We start from the raw sequence: 26310 nt of genomic DNA, 5'->3' as shown, positions 1-26310 counted from the left end.
AATTAAATGGTGTATATTCTTTTAAATTAAGTTATAATGTTTGGCAATATAAGAATAATTTTTTCAGATTTCCTGGCGTTGGAAACTCACAAAAATTTTAGGTTATTGTAGGTGGGTCCTTCACAAGCTGCATGATTTGAGATTGTGTGATTTACAAATTGCGTTCCTAGCACAACCAGTGTGAGAAATCACATGCTGACGGGTTAAATACTTGACATGAGCAATTATAACAGTTATGCTTGCTTTAGTTAACCCCAATAACCACAGGAAAATGTTGGACTTCTTAAATACACAGTATTTACAAAATCCCAAAATGCTTTTTATTTAAATGTGATAAAGAGCTAAAAGAAACTCACTCGCATTGCAAACATCAACATATATACAAAACAGGAACAAACCTCAGCACAATGCTCAATCTCACCACTGAAGGCAGAATCGCTGAGCAAAAAGACCATCTGGAGATCAGTTTTTCTATCTCCAAGTCTGTTTTCCACTGTGTCTAAGATGTGAATCTTTGCCGTCTTCTTAATGACAATTCAAGCAGATCTTGTCGTTGGCACTTTTTCTCACAGGTGGGCATTTGTGTCTCATCGTGGCTGTTGAGTGGGTCTCCTGCAACACATTACACATAACCTGAGTTGTCAGAACAGACTCCCACAGGTCCCAGCTCTGCCAGTTCAGCTAATGGAAATAACAACAATCTCCCATGCTCTGCTTCAGATCCACGTTTAAAATTGTCTGCGAGTGTGTTTTGTTTGGGGAAAATGAACACAAATGGCCAGATCAGATCAACAGGACTGAGAAGAACATAAAACAGATTTTTCTTTAGATGGGTTATAAATAAATACCAAACCATGCCGATTAGCTGTGAGTCAAAACACAAAAATTTGAACAACAAAAATAATTCTTAAAGGGGGGGTGAAATGCTCGTTTTCACTCAATATCCTGTTTATCTTGAGTATATATAGAGTAGTACTGCATCCTTCATAACTCCAAAAAGTCTTTATTTTTATTATATTCATAAGAGAAAGATAGTCTGTACCGATTTTTCCCGGAAAAACACAAGCCGCTGGAGGCGTGACGTGTGGGCGGAGCTAAAGAATCACGAGCGCGAGTAGGCTTTTGCGTTGAGAGTGTCTGTGACATTACCGTGAGGAAAAACAAACCAAAACAAACCACGGCTAACAGTCAGATTCAGCGTGTATTTATAATCCAGAATCAGATCCAGATGCTGAAATTTAACAAGAGCAGCATCAGCAACGACGTCTCTATGTGGTATGTACTGAAACTGTATATATTTGCTTAGCGGTTTTGGAAAATGACTAAGTTCCACTTTATGTCGTCTTTTTTTTTTTTTTTTTTTTTTTTTTTTTTTTTTAAGCTGTACATGTGGAAAGTGCTGTTTGATGACAACATCGTATGTTGTTTACTTGATGTGCTTACACGTCGATAGCTAAGTTAACAACACAGAGATATTTTAAGCAGTTTTACTCACCGCCTGCGGTTCCAACACACGATCGTGACCCTTTTTCGTTGGGACTGCATTATCCTTAAGAAATAAACGATACACAAATCCGGCATCAAACTGGGCCTTGTTTGTAAAACAAGCATCTTCAAAATGCAGGGAACAAACACAAACACTTGTACAACTCCGTTGATGCTCTGTAAAAATAAACTCCATCCACTGGTCCCTTAATGCTGTTGTTTTTTTTTTGGTAATCTGTGCAGGGTTGTCTTGCCCTGGCAACCAAAAACACACTCCTTTTGTGACATTTCGCGACGCTCTCGCTCTGATCAGTGAAGTCTGTTGTGCTCTCAGTGCTCTGCTATACGGGAGCGCGTGCTCTTCCGGCAGAAGTGCGTCAGGACCCATATAAGGAAATTCCGCTCCATCTAACGTCACACAGAGCCATACTCGAAAAAAACTTTCCGAAACTTGTGACAAACCGGAAGGAGTATTTTTGGAACAGAAATACTCCTTCAAACATACTACTTAATTTTTGAAACTTTGTCCATGTTTAGTATGGGAATCCAACTCTTTAACAGTGTAAAAAACTCAGTATGCATGAAATAGCATTTCAAAAAATCCTGTTTTCTTAAAATCTAAAAAAGTATTACCATTTCAGAAATATATTAAAGGGGTCATATGGTGTAGCTAAAAAGAACAGTATTTGGTGTAATGCAATGTGTTTATGTGGTTTAAAGGGTTACTCCACCCCAAAATGAAAATTTTGCCATTAATCACTTACCCCCATGCCGTTCCAAACCTGTAAAAGCTTCGCTCATCTTCAGTACACAGTTTAAGATATTGGATGAAAAACCGGGAGGCATGAGACCGTCCCATAGCCAGCCAAATAAATAACAGTCTGAAAGTCCAGGAAAGTATGAAAAGCATCATCAGAATAGTCCATCTGCCATCAGTGATTCAACCATAACGTTATGAAGTGACGAGAGTACTTGTATGAAGAAAACAAAATTAATGACTTTATTCAACAATTCTTCTCCTCTGTGTCCAAATCAGCGTAGTGCCATTTTGGCAAATCTGAGTAGTACGCAGGCGGCGTACGCTCTTCTGCGTCAGCTGCACTACACTGATGCGCTTTTTGCTTTCAAACCAAAGTGTAGATAGATACACGTAAAAATATATCCTTGTGGTGCAGCTGACACAGAAGAAAATAGCGCTAATCTGATTTAGAAACACAGAGGCAAATAATTGTTGAATAAAGACATTATTTTTGTTTTTCTTCGTATACAAGTACTCTCGTTGCTTCATAACATTACAGTTGAATGACTGATGGCTGTTATTTATTTGGCTGTCTATGGGACAGTCTCAAGCTACTGGTTTTCATCCAAAATATGTTAAATTGTGTTCCGAAGACGATCTAAGCTTTTACGGGTTTGAAACAACATGTGAGTAAGTGAATTTTCATTTTGGGATGGAGTATACCTTTAAGGTTCAAAAATCACATTATTTTCCACATTCTGTACATTAATGTTGCTCCTCTATCCTCTGCCTTTGGATTTTCTTCAAAGCTCGTCGTTCTGAAAAGCGAGGTGTGCTCTATTTGGTCAGCTATCCAGTGCGTTGTGATTGGCCGAATACCTCAAGCGCGTGACTGAAATGTCATTCCTCTCACAATATTGTGAGGTCCTGGTGCGGTGAGACAAAAACAATAAACCCCATTATAAACTAGGCATTTGTTGCATCCAGTGGGGACATAATTACTGATTATAATGACTTATACTGTCTTTATACATATTGTGTTGTGTATCGCCCTCCATAAACATAAAACCATGTCTGCATTTGTGATCGGAGAAATGAAAAATAAAAAAGTGTTTCTCTACACTGCTTAAATTTCGCATTTGAATCATCATTGACAAATCCTTTATGTATGAAAACGTACTTACAGGCTATAAGTCTGGATCATGTGACACTGTGACACTGAAGACTGAAGTAATAATGCGGAAAATTCAGCTTTTCCATCAAATAGAAAAGATGTATTTTAATTGTAACATTATTTCACAATATTACTATATTTGTAATCCAATAAATGCAGCCTTGCTGAGCATAAGATCATTCTTTAAAAAAACTAACAAAATTAAATGAAAATAAAAAAATCCTTATGTTACTAACATTTGAACAGTAGGACTCACTAATTAACATTACTCTTGTCATAATCTTGTAAAAAGTTATGTTCAATGAGTTGTGACAAATAATGTTGACCTTACCATAAAGTGTTACAGGTTTTATTTTACTAAGAATATTCAGAACTTTTAATAACAGTAATTACCACCAGTTCCAAAAACTAAAGTTTGTGATTTAAATAAAAAAAGTCCTGCCACAAACAAGTTATTGGTTTAGCTAATGTTCCTGTGTCATGCTACATTTACATTTTACATTTAGCTGACGCTTTTATCCAAAGCGACTTACAATTGTTATATATGTCAGAGGTCACATGCCTCTGGAGCAACTAGGGGTTAAGTGTCTTGCTCAGGGACACATTGGTGTCTCAGTGGATTCGAACCTGGGTCTCTCACACCAAAGGCATGTGTCCACTGCGCCAACACCACCCCGTGCTGTGGCAAGGATGCTCAAATGAACAGAGCAAGACTTTGACAGTGACAATGAATCTACATCTCTGCATCTTATGCTCAAATAGAAGTACTGTAACTTTGAAAAAGTGACACATCACCTTTAATTAGGCCCAAAAGAGCTCATTATTGTGAACTGACCATGTTGCAATCACAAGTTACGGAGTCGGTAAATTAGTAGTGTGTGTGTGTGTGAGGGGAATATGAGTCCAGCATTCCTGCAGAGTTGGTCCTGGAAAGATCCCTGTGGAGACGCAGGAATCTCACTCTCTAATGGAGCTGGCAGAGGGAGCAGCTCTCTGGGATGGGAGAGAGAAGAGAGTGGCTTTTATTTTTCCTGTGCTGCGGTGAATGCAGGACTGCGGTTTCACAGAAAGAAAAAGAAAGGACGGAGACGACGGAAAGAAAAGCAAAACAACGCTTGAAGAAACATGCAAGATATTGCAGCCTGGAAATGCCAGGGGTTTACTGGAAGACAGAAAGAAATGCTGAAGTTAAAAGTACAAGAATGTGTAATTGGATGAGGTGCGAGAGAGGAACGCTGCTTGATGAAATGCTGGCTGCGTCTCAGAATTGCCATTTTAGTGCCCAGAAATTCTGCCTAGTCTTCAGATTCTGTCACTGTCCGCAAGGCCCGCTCCGGTCGGGGTCACGCTTAAGACAACAGCACCAGGTTCAAATGAGTTCGGCTAAAAGTGAAGAGAAAAAAGACAAGGGGAATGGGGGTGGAAGGAAAGAGAGGGAAAGTTGGGAGAGTTGGGATGAGTGATGGTGAGAGGAAATGTGAAAAAGTGAGTGGGAGAACTAGAGAAAGAGGCAACAGGGGAGAAAGAAAGAGAGAAAAAGCAGGAGAAAAAGGGTGGAGGTCCAAACAGACCCGTTACTGAGCACAAAGGAAATGAGGCAGAAAAGAGAGGGGAAAAATGGCCAAAAAGTGAAAGTAAGGAATGAGAGAGCGAGAAAAAGAACGATCACGAGGGAGAAACCGAAGAGAGTGTTGAAAGAAGCGAACGCCACTGGAATGGTGAGAAAGGAAAAGATACGGTCAGTTTGTGAATACTGATATGACGGTTTGAACAGGATATTGACCGTAACCCTTTAATGAGGTCACGCTTCTGTTATCCACAAAGCACAAGAATCAAAGAACTGTATGAAATATGAGAAGTCTTTATGTGATTAGACTGTGACATCCAACAAGACAAGAGCTAGAATAAGTGAGAAGAGAATAGGGACTTGTCTGTGCTTAAAATGGGGAATCAAATATAAAAAACAAATTTACAACAAGACCTCCACCCATCTCAAGTAACGTGAGAGACTCGTTAAAAAATGTGTGGCTCACATTTCCACAGAAAAAAATTACACACGGAGCAAAAAGGAAGTGAAGCCTATTTTTAGCATTATGACTCTTTATTCTCATTACTATAAAGAGAATTATACACAGTACATAAAATACTGTAATCAAATTATAAAATTTTATCTCATATAAATATATTAAATAATTCATTTAAATAAACTATTTTTTAATAAAATTGTATTTAAAGAAAAAAATGCTTAACCCATGCTAATTAAATAATTTTATAAATGTGATATCCATTTAAATTAGTTTGTTATTTAAATTAAAATTGTGTGACTGTATACAATTACATTTGTTGGCTTCTTATTCCTATAAAGAGAATATTATAAAAATGTACATTTAATAGTATAATATATATAAATATTTTATATCAATTGGTTGATAAAATGAGAAATGTAATGCCAATAATTAGTTATTAAATCAATTATATTTAAAAATGCAACAATAGCAAAAAATAAAATACATTACTAGTTACTAATACTTTTGAAATCATCCAAACACCATGCATTTTGTGCATTAAAATCATTATAAAGGCAAAACAAAAAGTACACAAACACTACCATTACATGTAAATTTACTATATCTTTCTCGGGGTATGATTTTAACTTTCCTTGACCGTTTGTGTGAGATTACTTTACAGTGCATACTTTCACTGCTCCTTGAAAATCTGTGTGATTTTGAAAAGCCTTCAATTGTAAATATGCTTGCCTGTGTGATTGAGCAATGACATCTGTTCAAGTTCAAGTTTCTTTTTTTCCTTTATGCTCAAGCCCATATGTTCATGGTGAGTGGAGACAGCAGTGTCTGTGATCTAGTGCTGTAGTTCTGGGACCAGTGAGCACGTGGTCTCATCTATCATGCATGTGAAGGTAAGTATGTGTATATTTCTGCTCTCTGAGTGCACTGCTTTGAGACTAATCCTAAACACGGATCCAAGAGCAAGCTTTGCGCTCAGGACACTGAAAGTCCTATTAGTTGTGTTTACTGTGAGCATAGATCCATACATTTGGGAAGGATACATTGTTAAACTGTTTTTAACAATCATATGCTGGCATAAAGTCATGCTGGAATGATCATAGTTATGAGACGGACGCACATGAACGCTACCACAATGCCATAATTACTAGTGGGAAACTGCAGGCGGCTGCAGCAAGAAAAACCCTTAGTGATAATAACTTATAATTATGGGCTTTCATTACTTAAGGGGACTCGTGCAACTGGGCACTTTCTGACTATCTGATTTGGAGGGGTGTGAATAAAAAATGTAATATTAATCATAAGTTCTAATTATAAATGTACAGTTGAGTTTAAATACATTTTAAAAAAATAAAAATAAACCTTTGCCAGGAAAAACTGTGCATATATTTGTGTTGAGGAGTGCTTAAGGGAGGGAGTTCAGAGATACTCACGACTCTGGTTTAAACTAGTACATAGACATTTTTAATGCACAGACACTTGACAAGGATTAAACTTTCCAGTGTATTTGTGTCAAGCCCCTGTGTTCATGCACACTATCAAATGGAGTATACCTAGAAAGGATATGGATAAACTGAGGTATACTTTTGGCTTTACCCTCCTGATTCTTTTGCTCTTCATTTTCCATTAAAAGTTATGTTTCTGTGGTCCGAAGAGGAAATATGGCACATTTCAAATCATATGCTTCCATGGGGACCTATGTCTGCCAAGGAACTGGCGTTGAGGTGGAAAGGAATGCTAACGGATAGCTTTCTCTCTGTATTAAGGTGCGGTCACATTGGCAAAATTTTGTGGGTGAAATTCTTATAGAAATATGTCAAAGATCAGTTGAGCTTGAGGGCAAAAAAAGTTAATGTTAAAGCGGGTCAGGTCGCAGTGACCAATCAAAAGCTGTAAGTTATTTGTGAGCAGTGCTTCAAACACCTCTATGCTATTGACAATCGACCTTTTTGCACACCAAATTTAGCTAATGTTACACATCTTTACAGACCTCCTTGGTTCTTACGTAGTTTGCAACAACATGGATTCACGGAAGATGAAACATGGAAAAGGGGAAACCACAAGTTCACCACAGCTCTCGTGCTCAGAAAACTGTTGAAATACTGTTTAAAACTGTGATGTAGTTACAGGTCCCTGGGTTCATTTCAAATATTCAGTGACACACCTGATTCAAGCCCTCTAGTCACTGGGCACTTTATTAATCAAACGTTTTTTCAGCTGTGTTGTTGATGGAGAGAACACATGTGCGGTTTTAGCGTCCTGAAATGATGTTTGTTTAAATGGACTGACATGGTCCAAAGCTGCTAGTGTGACTTCAGGATGGGTGAATGTCTACCTGGGAACATTAGGAGGGACTCGTTTGGGGCGGCTGGTAGTTTTGGTGGTGTCTATGCTGTTGGAGACCGGAGGGGCAGGAGCTTCCAAGCAAATTGGTAGAGAAAGAGCAGGCCGAGCAGGATGCTTTTTAGGGACGATATAACCTGGAGGAGACCTGAGAAAGAGAGAGAAAGAGAGAGAGAGAGGGGCGCATTAGCTGTTTAGGTGGGCCAAAACATTTCCACTACCAGTCATTTCCATTTGGAGTCATTTGTGGTTACTGGATATGGATTTTAAAAAACCATTTTGATTCAGAATGATTCGCTAATAAATTATTCAGACTGGTTTGTGAACTGGTTCAACGATTCTTTGAACAGAACCGCCGCCAAAGAAAGACTTGTTTGCATCAGACAACACAATTGCATTTACACAAGAGCATCAAGCTCTTATGAAAAAAAAATCTATGACTTTCAATCAGTTTTTCCTTGGCCTGGAAAACAGAGAAAATTCAATGATACATCCTGGAATCCTGGTGATTCAGTCCATGTAGTGCCAACGGTCAGCTTTTTATTACCGTATTTTTCGGACTATAAGTCGCACCTGAGTATAAGTCGCATCAGTCCAAAAATACATCATGGCGAGGAAAAAAAACATATATAAGTCGCACTGGACTATAAGTCGCATTTATTTAGAACCAAGAGAAAACATTTCCGTCTACAGCCGCAAGAGGGCGCTCTATGTGTTCAGTGTAGACTACAGGAGAACTGAGCAGCATAGAGCGCCCTCTGGCGGCTGGAGACGGTAATGTTTTCTCTTGGTTCATTTCTCTCGGTTCATGTCAAATTAATTTTGATAAATAAGTCGCACCTGACTATAAGTCGCAGGACCAGCCAAACTATGAAAAAAAGTGTGACTTATAGTCTGGAAAATACGGTATGTGCCGGAGTACTGATTAAATTCTAAGGCTATGTTAACACAAAGAGTGGGTTTTCAAAAACAAAAAGTTATCCCCTTGTGTTTTTAAAAAGTTTCACGTATACACAACAAAATTTTTCAAAACGATTCACGTTTACACATATTTGCGAAAATGCCCAAAACACTGTATTACTTAAGCCAGGCCAGTAGTTGGCGCAATCACCTTGTTAGTAAACAGTAACTCCACCATTGTTGTGTATGTTTGTTCGCGCTTGCCTTTAAAATCAACACGTAGCCTACTGCGCATGTCCACATACCACACATGCACTACGCACATGCACAATGTCACCATTTTCAAAGATTCCCATATTGGATGTTTACAAGGAAACGATAAAGGTGGTGTTTTCAAAAACTGGCACCCTGAAACCCGTTTTCAAAAATATGTTTTAGTCCTCCATAAACAAACAGGCAAAATGCATAAAAGGTTTCCCGTTTTTGGCTGAAAACGATGTTGTGTAAACAGCCCCTAAGGGTCAAGTAAAGAACAGCACCACTGGATGAGGAGGAGTGATGATGAAGACGTCTTGAACAGAAAGTGGAGGGCTGAGGTACCTTCGGTGAAGAGAGCCACTATGGAGCCAGGAGTTATCTACTGGGGGTGGCAACGGGGTGGAGATGGTAGAGGTGGAAATGTCAGTGATGATGTTTAGAGCCTGCTTCAGGGCAGTGTGAGTTCGCAGCACCTCCTCTCTTCGCCGGGCCTGTTCAGGAGACTCGTCCATCAGAGAGCGCTGATCTCCTGAGGAGTACAACTGAGCCAGCAACTCGGAGTGGATAAACTCCTCTACCTATGGGTGGAGAACACAGAAATGTAGAAAATACATTTAACAAACAAAAAAACAGGACTTCAAATAAAAATTATATAAACTGAGAGGAAATGGTCATATCTGCTGTTTGAAAAAGGTGTTTTATTCTGAATTAAGGCATCTGTCATGTTGATATCACATGACTAGCTGATACTACTCACACTGCTACACAACAATATGTGTAAAGACTTTATATTGATAGCTTTATTGGCACCAGCACCATTTATTTTTTTATTTTTTACTTTTAATTTTGTCTGGTTCTTTAAATGTTCGACTCTTTAAAGTTAGGTGGATTTGCAGTTAAATGTTTTTATTGTTCATCAGCTAGAAAAAAAAAAATCTTGCGAAAAGGTTGTTCCTCTTTTTTTATATATTGTTATAGTTGTGTGGACTTAAAATGATAATTAAGACTTATAAACATAAAGTTATCCTTTAATTCCTTGGTGTGAATGGTCCTTAAGTCAATACAAAACCACAGTGAAACAGTGAAATATTCTGCAATTGTTTTTTAAACATGAATTGGGCCAAAAAGATGGAACTGAAACCCAGATATTTTTGCATGGTGTCGAAACACTGTCAGGTTCAAAATATAAATGTGCACAATACTGCCTTAAAATATGGCTTCATTTCTGAGCGAAGGTCTGAGAATTACACATTTTCAAGCTAACCCAACATAGATTTTGAAAATTAATTATTTGAAAATAGAAGTGCAAAACAGTTTTGCACTGTATACACTTTAAATGTATACATTACTATACTTAGATATTTGAAAACTGAGTTTGCAGTTAATAATTTCTAGTGTATGGAAGTATAATTTTATTACATCTTGAGGTATACTAAGTGTAAAAGCTATAAAATTAACTAAAAAAATCTATATACGCTATAAAATTGTACAGTACATCGGTTGCAATGATTAATAAATAATCTAATGATGTAATACATACTGTAAATAAAACACTAATGTAAAACAAATGTACCTTCTGGGGAGAACTAATGTCAACATGATATGGTTCATATATCTGCAACTTACTTAAAAAGCTCTACAGGTTTAATTTTTCTATGCAAATCTGTTTGATATCAATTCTTTGTTTCCTTCTGTATCAGTGTTAAATGCAGAGGGCACAGACGTTGTTGATGACAAGGTGCATGATGGTCTTGGGTATCAGGTCGTGGATGCCTTTGTAGACGATGCTCATGTATGAGTCAACCAGGTTGCGGATGGTCTTGACCTGACACTCAAGCTGAGGGTCCATGGAGAAGTTGTCCGCCTGAGCTGGACCCTCTCCATCCACCTGAGCAATCAGAAAAAAGACGGATGAAGATATGAGCAAATCTGGATAGGAAAGGTACAGTCAAACATTGAGGGGCGACAAAGATGTCTCAGAGGGCAATGAGTGCACATACATAAAGAGAACCAAGCTGGAAAAGAAATGTTGTGGGGGTGCGAGTTTTACTTCAGTGACTGTTTGGGGGGGGTGTGGTAGACTTCTGTCAGAGCGAATTATGGGGAACCCTGACAGAACTGTGACATCACTCAACAAGTTGCTCCAAAGCATACATAAAGACAGAAAAAGGGGGATGGAGGGGAGCGTGAAAGAAAAAAAAAAAGGCAAGGGAGCTGATTAGAAACAGAGCTCAAAGCCCCCTCCTTCGCTGATCCTCTATGGTGTGACACAAGAGCTGAGGAATGCAGCAGAGCTCCTGACCCCAGAGCACAGCCACCATGAAGCCTGCAGCCGTTGAGTCAAACACACACTTTCAAACAGAGACACTACAGGAGCGAGAGTTATCCAAACTACAGCGATCAGTTATTAGAAAGCCAAGACGGAATCAGCAACCTTTTCATGCACTGGTTTTAGGGCAAAATCTGTAGAATTCTGTGCAATAATACGTGCTAAACGTTTATGAGTGCCAGGCGCTCCAGTCTCTGTGTGTACTGACTCCATGTGGACCTGGTTATTATGTGAACACATAATCTCTTAATGTTTCTTAGAACACTGCAGCTTGTGCAGACTGGTGCACATTAAAAATAAAAGTTCTTCAATGGTTCTTAAACCCATTTTTTGGGGGGGTTCATCTTCGAAACTCAAATGAAGTTATTTTTGATGAAACATAAGAGGTTTCTGTCCCTCCCCTGAAAATTAATTCCACCAAAAATTTGACACTTCAGAAAGTCCATAAAGACATGAGGAAAGTAACCCATATGAAAGGAGCAGTTTAATCAAAGTCTTCTGAAGAAACATGATAGCTTTATATGATGAATAGATTTAATTTACACGTAAAGACTGATCAACACACATACATACAGCACATCAGATACGGTCAACAAAAGCTCAAACGTGCTTGCTTGACACGCAAGTATATTTCCGCTACTGTTTCCCATATTTTATGAGCTCTTATGATTTCATATGGATTTAATTTATAATGTCTTCATGAACTTTCTGAATCATTAAGGTTTTTGTGGAATGGACTTTCAATGAAAGAAAGGATATCTCTCAGGTTTCATAAAAAATATCTTTATTTGTGTCCTGAAGATTTTATTGGCTTGGTACAATGTAAGGCTGAGTAATTGATGACATAAATTTCATTCAATTAAGGTTCAGTATTCAGGGGCGCCAGACTGGGGGTAAAACCAGTACTGATTACCAGGACCCCGAAGGAAGAGAGGGCCCTTGAAAAGTCTAGAATCTATATTTTCAAGGGGATGGGGGCCCATTAGCACTGACTATGCATAGGGCCCGGGATCTTGTGCAGCGCCCCTGTCGGTAATGCATTCTTGAGTTGGTTATTTGATTCTTTGGAGATTGCCAAAAACTGATACTTCTTATAGGTTCTTCAGATCAGCGTATTTGGTTTCTGGATTCAATAATTCACTCAAAAGTGAACATTCTGTCATCATTTGGATCCTAATGCTGTTCCAAACCCCTGTGGCTTTCTTACTTCTATGGAACGTAAAAGAAGACATTAGGCATAATGTTCATGCTGCTCTTTTACATGTAATAAAAATGAATGAAAGTGCAAAAAAAAAAAAAAAGAAAAGAGCATCGTAAAATTTCTCCACGAGTTGTGCACTAGTTCAAGTCTTAAGAAACCATAAGACTTGTGAGAGAAACAGACTCGAATCATTGTTATTTGCTAGAATCTCATATTCATGTCTTGCAACCATTCACCTTGAAATGTGTGTAAATGCAAATTATGTTTGAGAGCTTTGGGGCCAATTAAAGAAACACACACACACAAAAAAGACAAGATGATACAAGAGCTGCACCCGAATTCGCATAAGCTGTTTGAGTAGCTACATTTGATGAGGAACACATTTCCTGATCTCATTTTGTGATTTAAAAAGGGTGTGTTATATAGCATGGGACGTGCACTTCAACAGTAGTAGGTCATCCAGGTACTATTTGCCTACTGCTTTAGAAATGTTAGAATTTTAAATTAAATTATGCATTTAGCAGATGCTTTTTATTTAAAGCAACTTACAGTGCATTCAGGCTAACATTTTTAACCTAAAGTTTTCACTGGGAATCAAACCCACAACCTTTTGCGCTGCTAAGGCAGTGCTCTACCACTAGGGCACAGGAACACATTTGTACATTTTACACACTGCACATACATTTTTTTTCATCTATATAGGTGGGAAACAGGAATATTTGGACACAGGATTGGAAAATTACATCATATGGACTACTTCTATTGTGCTTTTTTAGAGTGTTTTTTGGTCTGGTTTGCTTTCATTGTATGAAAAAGTGCAACATGAACTTTCTTCAGCACTTCTCCTTTTGTGTTTCACGAAAGAATGAAGGTAGAAAAAAAAAAAAGAATTTTTTTTTTTTTTTTTTTTTTTTTTTAACTATTCTTTTACAGCTCCAGCTCATGGTGTTGGTTTTGTAAAGAAGTAGGTTATAAAAATTCTGAGTGGAGCTTATAAAGATCCGCATGGCATCCGACTATAAAGCCCTTTCTGGTTAAAACCGAAACCTTTATTTTGATGTTTTAGGCTGCAGGGTTTAGCATACAGGTAGAGAAGCCAGTGGGTTCCTGTGCTTACTGTGGTTTTCTCTGGGTAAACCCCAGCGCGCAGCAGAGAGGCCTTCCAGCTGTCCACCTCGTCCTGAGTGTCACAGGCCAGCTCCAGATGCCTGTAGTCTTTACACACGTTCCTAAAGCGAAAATAATCTGTCGTTAGCCGGTTCCCATGGTAGCACATACACTCTCACACAAACAAGTTCTCTCGCTCGCACATATCATCTGTCCAAAACCACAAACCCCAGACCACCCCTTCAGCCCTGTCTGATTCACTCTCTCTGATCTGATTCTAATCAGATTTTGTCCTACCTCACCTTTTTTTGTCCATCGTTCCCATTCCCAACATTTACTTTCGTCTCATATTTATTTTACCCAGTCTCTCTCCCTCTTTTTTTTTCACTAAAAGAGAGGCCCGTCCCTCTCCATCTGTTCCACATTCCCCTTAATTATTCTGTTGTTCCTCTCCTTTTGTTTCCCTCTTATTGTCTCTCTTTTTGTAGCTATTGTTTCTCTTTGTTGTGCCTGTGGGTAAAAGGCTTAAAGCATAACGTACAACGTGTTTTTGGTTTAGTCTACGGCTGAGAAGAACACGGCTACAATTAAGTGAACTGAGCCTGGGGTAAAGTGGGACACATGTACACACTGAAACTAACCACACATGAAGCAAACACATTCTCTCACATGCTTCGATCTCATAAAACTCAGTTTTTACAAGCACAGATATGACTCAGTGCTAATCTCTATAACTGAGAAATCATTTCTTATAGTCGCTTGCATAATGACTGCACACGTCAAGTGATACACTGTTCCAAGCGTCCAAATATCATGCGCTTTGCAAATCCTCCTAACAAGGTGTAATGTGTGGAATATTGTTTTGTGGTTAAACGATTCATAATTCATTGGTAGTTCATGATATTTATGACAGGATAACTGCGCCGCTTGTGAATGTACTGAACTTTATTTGCCATTCCAAAACCACAAAGTACGGCTCTGACTTTTAAAAGATTTAGACGCAAAAACTGTATGCACAAAATCAACAAAACAAATCTGTGCGCATCCAAAAATAATATCTGGCTGTTTCTGGGGCTAATTATGATTTTTTTTTTTCTCAAACCGAAGCTTAGTTCATGCCCCTAAGTTTTAGATGCATGCAGTGTAAATCAGGATTATTAATTTAATATTATAGTATTTTTTAATTAGCTTTTAGATTTATATTTAGTTTGATTATTAATTTTATGTACAGTACTTTTGTAATTTCAGTAAGCTTTTTTAAGGTTAATTTTCATTTTGGTTTTAGTCATTTTATATGCTTTTGTAATTTTTATTCATTTTTCATAATTCTACTTAATTTTTAAGATTTTTTTATATTTATATAGTTTTAGTTTTAGTAATTTCCATACTTTACATTTTATTTCAGTCAGTTGCTGTAACGTTTATTCCTAGGAAGATGAAGAGGGTTCAAAAACAGGTTAAACAAAAGGAATCTAAATAACAAGTTAATCTACAAAACAGTGTGCAGAACACAAACAATACCATGCAATGAAAAAACTCAACAGAGGGACTTAAATGCACAGATGGACTAGTAAGATAATTAACTCTACATCAGTGGCCTGTAGCATGACCCTTACGAAAAAGAAGTTTATTCAAGTGTGCTATTAGTATATACTTCTTTTAAACTAAAAATAGAAAAGTATGCTTTCAGTTTACTTTTTATGTACTTCTCAGAAATGGGCTTTGTGTATTCCTCAGAAATATACTTAAAATGACATTTAAGTATACTTATACTTAAAAAAAGTCTAAATATATTTGGGCTATACTTGTGCTCCTAGAATCTGTGTTTTCTTTGTTATACGGTAGAGGGCGCTAGTACACATCTTCTGCACAGAATTTCCCAAAAACAACACAAGTGAAGAAGAAAAAGAAACAACAGATACTAACACATGTAACAAGATCATCTGACATGAAATGGCATCAAAACTGTTACGTTATGGAATAAAATGTCGACCGATGAAGAGGATATAATTACAGTCAAGCGTTGGGGTGTTGATCGACTCCATCTACGTTTTGATTATCATTCTGAATCTTCTTTTTTCAGCTTTTTGTTCAAAATGTTATTTCTTTATTTTTTATGAAACTTCCCACTTTATAAAGGCTTTATTGCATCAGATCATATGTTACTTTGCTCAGAGCTGATTGGTCCAGCTTTGGATTGCGATCTCTAACTCAGAATAAAACCTGCTCGTGAGCCGTGTGGTGTAAGTTACCAAAATCAATGAAAACATGAAAAAACTAAACCCAAATGTAACAGTTGCCAAGTCAAATTTATTTTTAGTGCAAGTTTTCCTTTTCTTTCTTTTTTTTATCCAGTATTATATTTTATTTCGGATTAGTTTTTTGTTTTTATTTCATTTCAGTTAGCTATAATAACTCTGAATGTAATTTCAAATGAATGTTATGGGCTAAATACTGTTCTGGGTGATGCACTTTGAAGTGTCTATGAGGAGAGGTTTCCTTTGCAAATGCATTATTGTAAAAACTACTTTTGCTTGTTTTTACAAACTGATGAGCGGGTCGAAATTATTGTCTGCGGTAATTGTTACAGCGTTTCAGATGTCATAGCTTATGTTAAATCCAAAACATTCCTTTAATCACAGTCCTGAGTGAGTCCAGAACCGCACATAACTACTCTCCATAACATATGAACCAGGATGTAATGCACACGGATGTAAATGGAGACAAAAAAAATTGGAAGAAAGTGAACCAAAAAGCTCTGTGCACTTCTCATAATTACTTTTCCAATACCATGCCAGACTAGTGTCACCGCTGTGACAAAACAACTTCTACCTCCTGACATCACCAATCGCTCTGACACTAGGGAGTTGGTGGGTGTGTAGGGCACAGTATGAATCATTAGATCATTAAAGTGTGTGTGTGTGTGTGTGTGTCTGTATGTGTGTGTGTGTGTATCAGAGACCAAGAGAGAGAAAAGGGGAATTTTTCAGAGTGCTGGGTGGTATGTTTCTGCTGGTGAGCGGGAATGAATGTGGAGTTTATGAGAGCCTGAATATCTTTATACAAAGTGCTTGAAGTGATGAATGTGTGTGTAAGTGTGTGTGTGTGTAGCATGTGAGAGCATCTGATTGATTGTGGTGCTGCCCTGGGTGTGTTTACAATAGGCTGCCATGCCTCTCTCACTGTCAAAGATGTGTGTGTGTGTGTGTGTGTGTTCACCGCAGCATACCAGCATCTCTCCAATTAAGCAGCTAATCAATCCCAGACACACCCGCACTTGAAATCGAAAGAGGCTGCTCTTCTAGAGACAGAATGTCAGAGACGGAGAGAAAAAGAGAGCAGGGAGAGACTGAAGTAGAGACTGGCCAGGAATGTGCCAGAAGTGTGTCCTACTGCGCCCCCTGTTCCTGTTGCGCTCTCTGTAAAGTATTAATGTGAATGCAGCATATGTTTATGTTATAAATATAAAGGAGTGCATGTGAAACGGAGTAATATTTCCCTGTAGTAGGGCATGTGGGTGTGTGTGTAAGTGTGTGTGTGCTGTGACCACCAGATGTGACTCCATTGCACTCTTCTTGAGACAATTTTGGCTAAAATTTAGCCCTACGAGACAAGATTTCTTTCAAAATCGACAGTCTTGGATCAGTTAGTGTGACATGCTTACTGTCTTTGCAGTGAATCTTAGCCCCGTGACAGTGTCAAACACAATTATCATAGAGAATAAAATTATTTTCACTACTGTTCAAAAGTTTGGAGTCAGAAGAATAGATTTTTTAAATATGAAATTAATAATTTATTCAGCGAGTATGCATTAAATTAATCAGTATCTACAAAAATATTAAGAAGAACAAACACTGATAATGATAAGAAATGGTTCTTGAGCACCAAATCAACATATTAGATTGATTCTGAAGGATCATGCACAGTGTTGGGGAAAGTTATTTTTAAAAGTAATGCATTACAATATTGTGTTTACTCCATAAGAATGTAACTAACTGCATTACTAACTCTTTATGAAAAGTAATGCATTACTTTACTTTTGCATTACATTTTGTCAGCTGTGTTGGACTTGCTTATTTGTTTTTAAATAACAAAAAAACCTACAAGTTTATTTTTGACAGCTGTAAATACCCTTTCACACCAAGGGCCCTATTTTAACGATTTAAACGCAAAGTGTAAAGCGCACGGTGCAGGTGCACTCAGGGCGTGTCCACATCCACTTTTGCTATTTTAATGACGGAAAACCGATTGGCGCACCTGGGCACATGGTCTAAATGGGTTTCCCTATTCTCTTAATGAGTAATGGGTGTTTTTTGGGCTCTTTAAATAAAAAATAAAAAACATTGCACCAGACTTTAGACCAGGTCTGAGTTGGTCTATGGCGCAGTCTATTATCAGCTCCTTAAAATAGCATTGCGCCTGAACACACCTCTTTTTTAGACCAGCACGCACATGGGCGCACAAATGAAGGCAAATGCATTTGCTAATTAAACGACGTGGGGCTGGACAGGAAAATGCGAACAGCACCGGACTGAATCTAGCAAACACACTTGCGCTGCGCCTTGTGTCGCATTGCGCCGGGTGTATGATAGGGCCCCAAAAGTGAAATTAATCAGCTTCAGACTGACGGAAGTGCCTCTACGCCACACTCTATATTATTTGAAAAACTAACTCAGATATTTCATTGTAAATTTAAAAGTATTGCGTTACTTTACTAGTTACTTGACAAAAAGTAATCTTACGTAACTCATGTTACCTGTAATGTATTACACCCAACACTGATCATGCGACATTGAACTCTAAATTGTAATAATATTTCACAAATTACTGTTTTTTTATGAACTGTATTTCTGATCGAAAAACTGCAGCATTCGTGAGCATAAGAGACTTCTATCAAAAACATTTCAATCTCTTGCCTACTCCAGAATTCTAACTAGTAGTTGTCTCTGAAAACTAGGTTGGGATAAGAAAAAGCATTTTAGAAAAAAGAATACACTTTTGACTCTTGTGATACAGATGTAAGGTGCAAGATTTTGGACCAATGAGATTTCACCATGGGTGAGCTATCCATAAATAGAATCCAAGTGACTGACAAAATACACTCATTGCAGGTGAACAGAACATCAGTTCGTGAGAAGTGAGCTCTTCTATATTAGAAAGTAGCCAGGAGCTCAGGAATCAAATTGCACAAGAGAATAAACATACAGAGGAAAAAAAGCCTGGTTGTGGCAAAGAGAAACAAATTAAAAGAGTGAGAGTGTGTGTGTGTGAGAGAGAGAGAGAGAGAAAGAGAGAATATGAGAGAAATATCAGGTATTGGAGAAATTGAATATCAAATACCTCTAAAATGATAACGTTTCTACATTTCTTATTTCCATCATGCTATGATGTTGTTTCTCCTAATCTATTGGATTTTTCACTCATTTCATCATCCACTAGACAATGACTCCCCCCCCCCCCCAAATTACTAACCCTATGTTACTATGTTACTAACTCTTATTAATAGTTATTGGGACTTTACAATTTGTCCAACCTTTTAACACCCAAAAGGACAATAAAGCCATGACATTTGGTTGTAATATGTGTAGACTGTTTACTGGATTGTTTTTTGCATGTCTGCTAATGGCTGAGTTCTCAGAAAAAACACTTTCACACACTTTTTTTTTGTGAAAAGTGGGGACATCCCATAGGCGTAATGGTTTTTTATACTGTAGAAAATGTATATTCTATGGCCCTACACCAACCCTGCACCTAACCCCAACCCTCACATGAAACTTTGTGCATTTTTACTTTCTCAAAAAAACTAATTCTGTATGATTTATAAGCGTTTTGAAAAATGGGGACATGGGTTATGTCCTCATAAGTCACCCTCTCCTTGTAATACCTGTGTCATACCCATGTCATTATACAGAGTTGTGTCCTGATATGTCACAAAAACATGCACACACACACACACACACACAGGTCATTCAGAGGGTTGAATTCTTCTTTAGCTGCATCTACATTATAAATCTACTTCATATGGTGTGTACTGATGTAAAGTGTTTGATCTTTACATCATTTTAAAGTTGAAAAAACATTCTCTGAAAAAGCGTTCTCTCTTCTGAAGTGTGTGTAGGTGGTATAACTGACCTCTGCTCTGTGTTAAAGATGGCAAAGACATGTTTGCTGGACAAGAAGCCCTTTTCTATGTCTCGCACCTTCAGGTTGTCCAGAGGAAGCATGCATTTCTTCTCTTTTTCCTAGAAAATTAGACAGACAATGGACATCTTATGTCTTAATGAACTGACAGCATGTCTGGGTTCCTTTTTTAGCATTCAAACATGCAACGTTTTGAGAAACAGCCAATAAAGACATTTTCATAGCACAAAATGGTTCTTCTTTTTAATTAATGCAAAACTCCTTTTAGAATCATTATTTGAAGAAGAAAGGAGAACAAGGTTGGATGTTTAGGTTTTACTTTGGCTCCAGAAAGCTCCAGTGGAACACACAGTAGCACACAAGTTATATGGATCACTATTATGAAACTTTTATGTGTTATGCATCCATTTGATCCTTGAATGCTTCAAAAAAGATCATTGCAATTGCTTGAAAAAGAGGGCAGCAAATTCTTCTTTTGTGTTTCACAGAAGAAAGAATATGATATAGGCTTGGAACAACATCAGGCCGACTAAATAATGACATTAATTTACATTTTTGGTGAGTATCTCTATAGACTATCTCTATAACCAGATACTAAAATGGTGTGAACTAGGGAAGATGACTACGAGGAAGAAAACCAAGTGTAGAAACAAAAAAAGAATCCACTTTAGATCCATGTGATCCTCCTCAGGATGGCTTCAGGCCCAGGACAAAACAAAAAAACATGTGCATGAGAGATGCCACAAGTTTTCACTCTTTGAGTAAAGGATTGAGAAATAAAGAAGGAAAAAGCATGAGGAATTGAGAGATAGAGAGCGAGGGCCCACATGTGGAAGTCATTATTCGGACCAAGGCTCTAAAACACAACATTTCATCTGGAAAAAAAGAAAAAAGAAAGAAAGAAAAAGAGCTCTCCCCCTCCACCTCTCTCCTCCCTCTGTCTGTACAGGAGGGGCTGGGGTCTCAGGAAACGGCTTGGATTACATTGCAAATAACTGAACGGAGATGTGGGAGAAAAAGAGAAGAACAAGGGATGAAAGTGTGAGGGGAAACACTCTAAAAAAAGTAAAAATGAAAAACAGAAGGGGAAGAGAGAGCCGAATGATGCCGCTATCAGTGATTGAGTCTGACAGACTGCATAGGGACTTTCTTGGAACAGAGTATTTTCTGCAAATCAACAAGCAATGTTCAATAACCCGATTGTTTTCTGACTTTAAGGAACAGTTCAACCAAAAAAAAAAGAAAAAAAATCTATCGTCATGACCTAATGTCGTTCCAAACACAAAGCAGACATTTTTGAAAAATCATTACATATTCTTGCCATACAACAATAGTTCACGGAAACCAGAGTTGACAAGCATCAAAAAGAACAAAAAGATATCATTAAAGTGGTCCATGAATCTTTTGAAGCCATACAGAATGATTTTTGATGCCATCCTGAAATTTAAGTTATCAAGCTATTATCAGTTGTCAGATGGACAGATTTATTTTAAGAAATGTATACTTTTCTTCAGCAACTGATCAAAAGTGGAAAAAAATGTTCTATCTTACAAAAGATTTAAATTTCAAATAAATGCTGTTTTGTAAATAAGTCTGATGATCAGAGATGTTAGTTAAACATCAAATCAGCATATCAGAATGATTTCTGAAGGACACTGAAGATTGAAAAGAGTAATGATGCTGAAAATTCAGCTTTGCTTCACATGAATAAATTGCTTTTTTAAAATCTGTTAAAATAGAAAACTGTTACATTAAACTGTAATAATTTTTCTAATTATTTATATACGTTGTTTTTTTTTTACGAGATTTTAGAACTTTAGACGTCTTTAGAAGACTTGGAATAATGCACACTTTTCGTTATATGGGGCACTTTTATGCTCCTTTGCGTCAACTATCAATGTGCGACAAGGACTTGTGCAACAACTAGTCAACAAAAAAACAACAACAACGTCATACGGTCTTGTAAGAATGAGGGTAAGCAGACAATGACAGAACTTGTAATTTTCGGGAAACTATTCCTTCAAACTTCAACTGCACTATCTCTCCTTGTCCTCCTTGACTCCTTGCACCCCTCCTTTTTTTGCTCCCCTCAAAAACTTTCTCTTTTTTCATTCCAGAGGGGCCCACTTCCTGCCTGAGTTTTTAGAGGTTGAAAAAAAGTTAGAAATGACAGGCTGGCGTTCAGAATACAACATCTGGTACCGCTTTAGTGAGAGAGCGAGTGAGGAAGAGAGAGAGAGATTGGCCAGGGAAGTCCAGAGAATGGCTGGGAGGACTGAGAAAGGACGGAGGGAGAAAGACAGGAGTGGATAGAAGAGAGTCGAACCAGAAGATTGAAAGAAAGAGAGGAATTGAGAAACAACGGACCACTCCAAAAAAGCTTATTCCCCAAGGGTCCCATCAACCCTTATATGGCCAGTGGGGTCCCTCCCTCTCTTCTCTCTCTCTCTCTGTCTCTCCGTCCGTCCTTCCCTGACTCCTCATTCCCTCTTTTTTGCTATGCCTTCCATGAACGTCCTGCCAGATAGGCGGCTGTGGGAGCAAATGTGCCACGTCAAGGCTGGATACAGCAAACCAACGCCGGAAAACAGCAGCCGGTGACGAGATGGAACTGAGAGTCGAGTACGGGTAAACGGACATCTGGAGCGTCTCTCTCCGTTCTCTACATTGGTGTTATCCCAACTGAGAATGAGATAGAAGCAATGGAGTCTATTTCTGTCCTGTCTATTTTGCCTCTTCTACCACCTCCTGTGAAGGACTGAAGCAGATAAAGAAAAAGAGATGAAAAGAGAGAAAAAGAGTGAGATGGAGAGCTGGAACTATCTCCTGCTCCGTCATCCCAGTGTTCAGACTACCTGTTCAGGATCATACTGGTGTACAGTAGTCTGCACATTGGTTAGACTGTGCATGGACTCACATCACTGGAGAACCGACGCAAACTCGAGCAAAAACACACACAAACCCAACGACTGTAGGTGAAAAGTCGGCTGTGTTTGGTTTTTTAATTTACACCGGTGGTGGTGATACTGCATGTCTCTGTGGACTCAAAGTTGGTGGTAATGACACAAGAAGAGGTTCCGCAATGATTGGCTGCTTGAATTTCGAATAGATGATCATCCACAAAACATTTACGCAACATCAGCCACATTATGAGTAGCTAAGCTTAGCATTTGAACTGTATTACAAGAAAACGGTAATCATTAACGCTGTGTATGTGTTTAAGCGCAGATGTACTCAGGATGAGCTGTGCACACATATGGCTTATATAAAAGCTTCAGGTGTCCGGCTAGTTTTGAGATGTGCAGAAGGCCTTCATAGGTTTCCAGTAGCGATTTTTCTAGATCTCACCATGATCGTTGCATGCATGCATTTTAACTTGCCGTGAGACAGACATGAAGTGAAAAGAAAGTGATTACGCCGAATGCTCAAGTCATCTGTTTTCCCTCACGCAGCTCGTCTCAGAAAGAAAGAGAAGGAAGACTGCAGGAATGCGTGTCTGTTTAGTGTTGGGCGCTGATTAACCCAAACCAGCAGTCTCGGCCTATGAACGCCATCAGAACTGGGACAGATTTAGAGAAAGCAAGGGAACATCTGAAAGTGTTTAAGGGTAAAGATGTGATCCGCTTAATACGAGAATGTGTGTATGTTCATACAGAATGTGCGAGAATGCAATGTGATCTGCTGCAAGGAGTGAGGGGCTGTATCTCTTCCTCTCTCCTCTCTTCTGTCTCTCTTTCGGCAGGCTCTGGGACTCTAGGCTGGATGGTGTTTGGACAGAGTCTCACAATTTTCCACCCAGGAATGTGTATAGCCCCAGTGAGACTGCCAACCACAGAGACAGAATGAAATGAAGAGAAAGTACAGAAGATAGAGGGGGAAAGCGATGGACATATAGAAAACCGTAAAGCCAGCCAGTAATATTTAAAACCCCATCTAAAATTCAATGCTAGTTTTAAAGGAAGCCAATTATTTAAACACACATTAATCTAAATACCAGTAGAGTTTATAATTCAGAGTTAATATGCGTTCTCATCGGAATATTTTGAGCCTGAAGGTGTGTGACATTTAGAAAAATATACTTGTGTTTATATGAATTCCTCCGTTTGAAGTGTTGAGGGGGTTTCAGAATTCATTAAAATAAGTGTTTGCTTATATAGGCGCATACATTTGGGAGTGAGGACGACTGGTAAGCATAAGTGTGTCTGCGTCTGTGTGTGTTTAAGATTTTGTGTATATCAATATCCATGTGTGTGTGTGTGTGTTTGACTTGGTGGGCTTCCAGCTATGTCAGGGTGATCCAGACCAAATGCCTTAATTCCCAATGGACAAAGAGAGATGGCGGGGGTATGCCAGGAAAAAAGAGCAAGTAAAATAAGGAGCAAAGGAGGAAAAGAGGGATTCAGCTAAATGAAAAATGAAAGAGTTAAATATAAGTGAAAAGAGTTTTATATTCTAGCAATGAGTTACTTATTTAAATGACTGTCTTGGTTATAAGTATTATGCATTTTCTTTATCATTTTTAAATCTCATAAGACAACTACTGATTTATCTTAACAAAATTGTTATATGGTGTAAGAGCATGAAATGTATGTTAAATGCAATGATGTAAATAGAAATGTTTACAACATATTTAGAGGGCATGCGTGTTTGTATTTTAGTAACACATCATTTTTGTCCTCTCTCTTGCCCCTTTGCTTCCGGCTTCCGGTTTGGGAGAAGCAGGCTGCGCTGCCGTTGACTGAGAGCGTTGTCTGTCTGCCTGTCTACACTTGCTGTGCAGAACTTCCTGCACCTGTACAGCAGGCACAGACAGGCAGACAGATGGCAGCCCGCCTGACAGGCAACACAGTGTGACTGACACAGAGACCGGCCAATGAATTCAACCACAGCCTGACAGGGAACTTTAAGCAGCGCACTGAAAAATGTCTTTTCCCATGATCATAAACTCATTAAATGAATGAAAGAGCACATTTAATTCTCTGATTAAGTTACTCACCTCATCATCTTTAAACCAGGACAGACTCTCTGTGGTGAGCATGAACCAGTACTCCTTGGCCCCTCCCTTGATCAGACTGATGTTGTTGATGGTTAACCAGCCCTTGCGAATCACCTGAGGGGCAAAAGTCAGATATGTCAAATCAAAAGTCAGATATGTCATAATATGAATATTGCATTCATATTATTTAGATAGATAGATAGATAGATAGATAGATAGATAGATAGATAGATAGATAGATAGATAGATAGATAGATAGATAGATAGATAGATACATAAAAGCTAGAAGACGTTGGATACATTTCTGACAGATTTAGGCTGATAAAGACTTTCAAAATAGTTTTATCCTCTGTGTCATTCATTCAGTTTAACAACATTATGAACAGTTGTTGTTTAGTAATGAGTATGAACTGTTCTTCTCAAAATTGCAGAATAATACTGATTTCATATTAAAAAAGTAAAGTTTTTATTACAAAGAAATTGAAAACCACCATAATGAACTTCTGCATCATACATATGGTCAGTGGATAAAATATTCTGATAATATACAATAAAACTTCTTCAGTACATTTTTATTAAGCTACTGTTCCAATTTAACCTCCAAAAAAAAAAAAAAGAATAAAACAAAAACATTTTCTTTATTTTGTGACTGTACCGATCAAGTTTGCAGCGTCCACCATTTTGTTCAAAATCTGAAATTGTGATCACACACTCATGCATACACAAACACGCAGGCCAAATGGATTATGATCAAAGAGAAGTTTGAGATTCCAAGCTGTTTTTAAGGTGCTCATGAACTGAGAAATCACAATTCCCTTGATCGTTTGACAGATAAGAGGTCATTGTACTTTAAAAATATCCTGTGAGTTTCAAACTCAAAACTTTCTCTTTTTAGTCTAAAAACAGCTTATATTGAAGCCAATCTGCCAAAACGACAGCTTGTGGAATGTGCCACTCTATGACATAATAGTGTGGCTAAACACGGCCTCCACACAAGAAGATCAACACTCTACATCACTGCCTGTTTAGCCCCGCCCACCGATTCATTTCTATACAGAAATAAAATGATAAAGATGGCTCCAAAGACAACAAGATGCTGTTCAGTGCCAAGTTGTGGAAAAACACAGTCTTTGCATTGCCTTCCTTCTGATCCTATCATTAGGAAAGAGTAGATGAACTTTATTTTTAATGAAGATCCAAACCGCGTCAGTAAGAACTTGTTTCTTCGTTTACTCCATTTTACAGTGGATTCAGTTACAAAAAAAAAAAAAAAAAAATCACAATTCTTTGCAGGATTTTCAGAGAATTAAAAGATGATGCTGTCTATAATATATACTATGTACAGCGTTTGGAATAACAGCGTTTAAAAGAACGGCGTTAGGTAAAAACGTTATTTTTTCAGAAACGGGGTAATCTAACTAATTACTTTTCCCGTCGTTACAACGCTGTTAACGTTACTGAACGTTAAATGTGGTGCGTTACTATGCATTGATTTAATAAACTATGCAATCCGAACGCATCCCTGGCTCACACAGCGAGTGAGCAGGTGAGTTAATGACAAGATAAGCGGTTGTGATTGGCTAAGGCAGAGTCATGTGTTTCATGATAGCCAA

The 26310-nt window shown here is 38.1% G+C and overlaps 1 protein-coding gene across 1 annotated transcript in view; it reads right to left on the bottom strand.

Moving 5' to 3' along the window:
• Nucleotides 1-306: 306 nt before the first annotated feature.
• The window catches only part of LOC127938862 (dynamin-2-like), a 41873-nt gene continuing 15869 nt past the window's right edge, over nt 307-26310 (bottom strand). Inside the window, exons 14-21 of the mRNA XM_052535759.1 lie at nt 24698-24811; nt 19693-19802; nt 13571-13682; nt 10647-10811; nt 9266-9501; nt 7758-7913; nt 1496-1549; nt 307-612 (exon numbers count right to left, since the gene is read on the bottom strand). Of these exons, the coding sequence (XP_052391719.1) occupies nt 588-612; nt 1496-1549; nt 7758-7913; nt 9266-9501; nt 10647-10811; nt 13571-13682; nt 19693-19802; nt 24698-24811 (972 nt within the window). The 3' untranslated portion in view covers nt 307-587. The remainder of the gene's footprint in view (nt 613-1495; nt 1550-7757; nt 7914-9265; nt 9502-10646; nt 10812-13570; nt 13683-19692; nt 19803-24697; nt 24812-26310) is intronic.

This window comes from Carassius gibelio, chromosome A20 (assembly GCF_023724105.1).
Source record: "Carassius gibelio isolate Cgi1373 ecotype wild population from Czech Republic chromosome A20, carGib1.2-hapl.c, whole genome shotgun sequence".
NCBI classification, from domain to species: domain Eukaryota; kingdom Metazoa; phylum Chordata; class Actinopteri; order Cypriniformes; family Cyprinidae; genus Carassius; species Carassius gibelio.
This window is presented reverse-complemented; position numbering and strand designations above follow the sequence as displayed.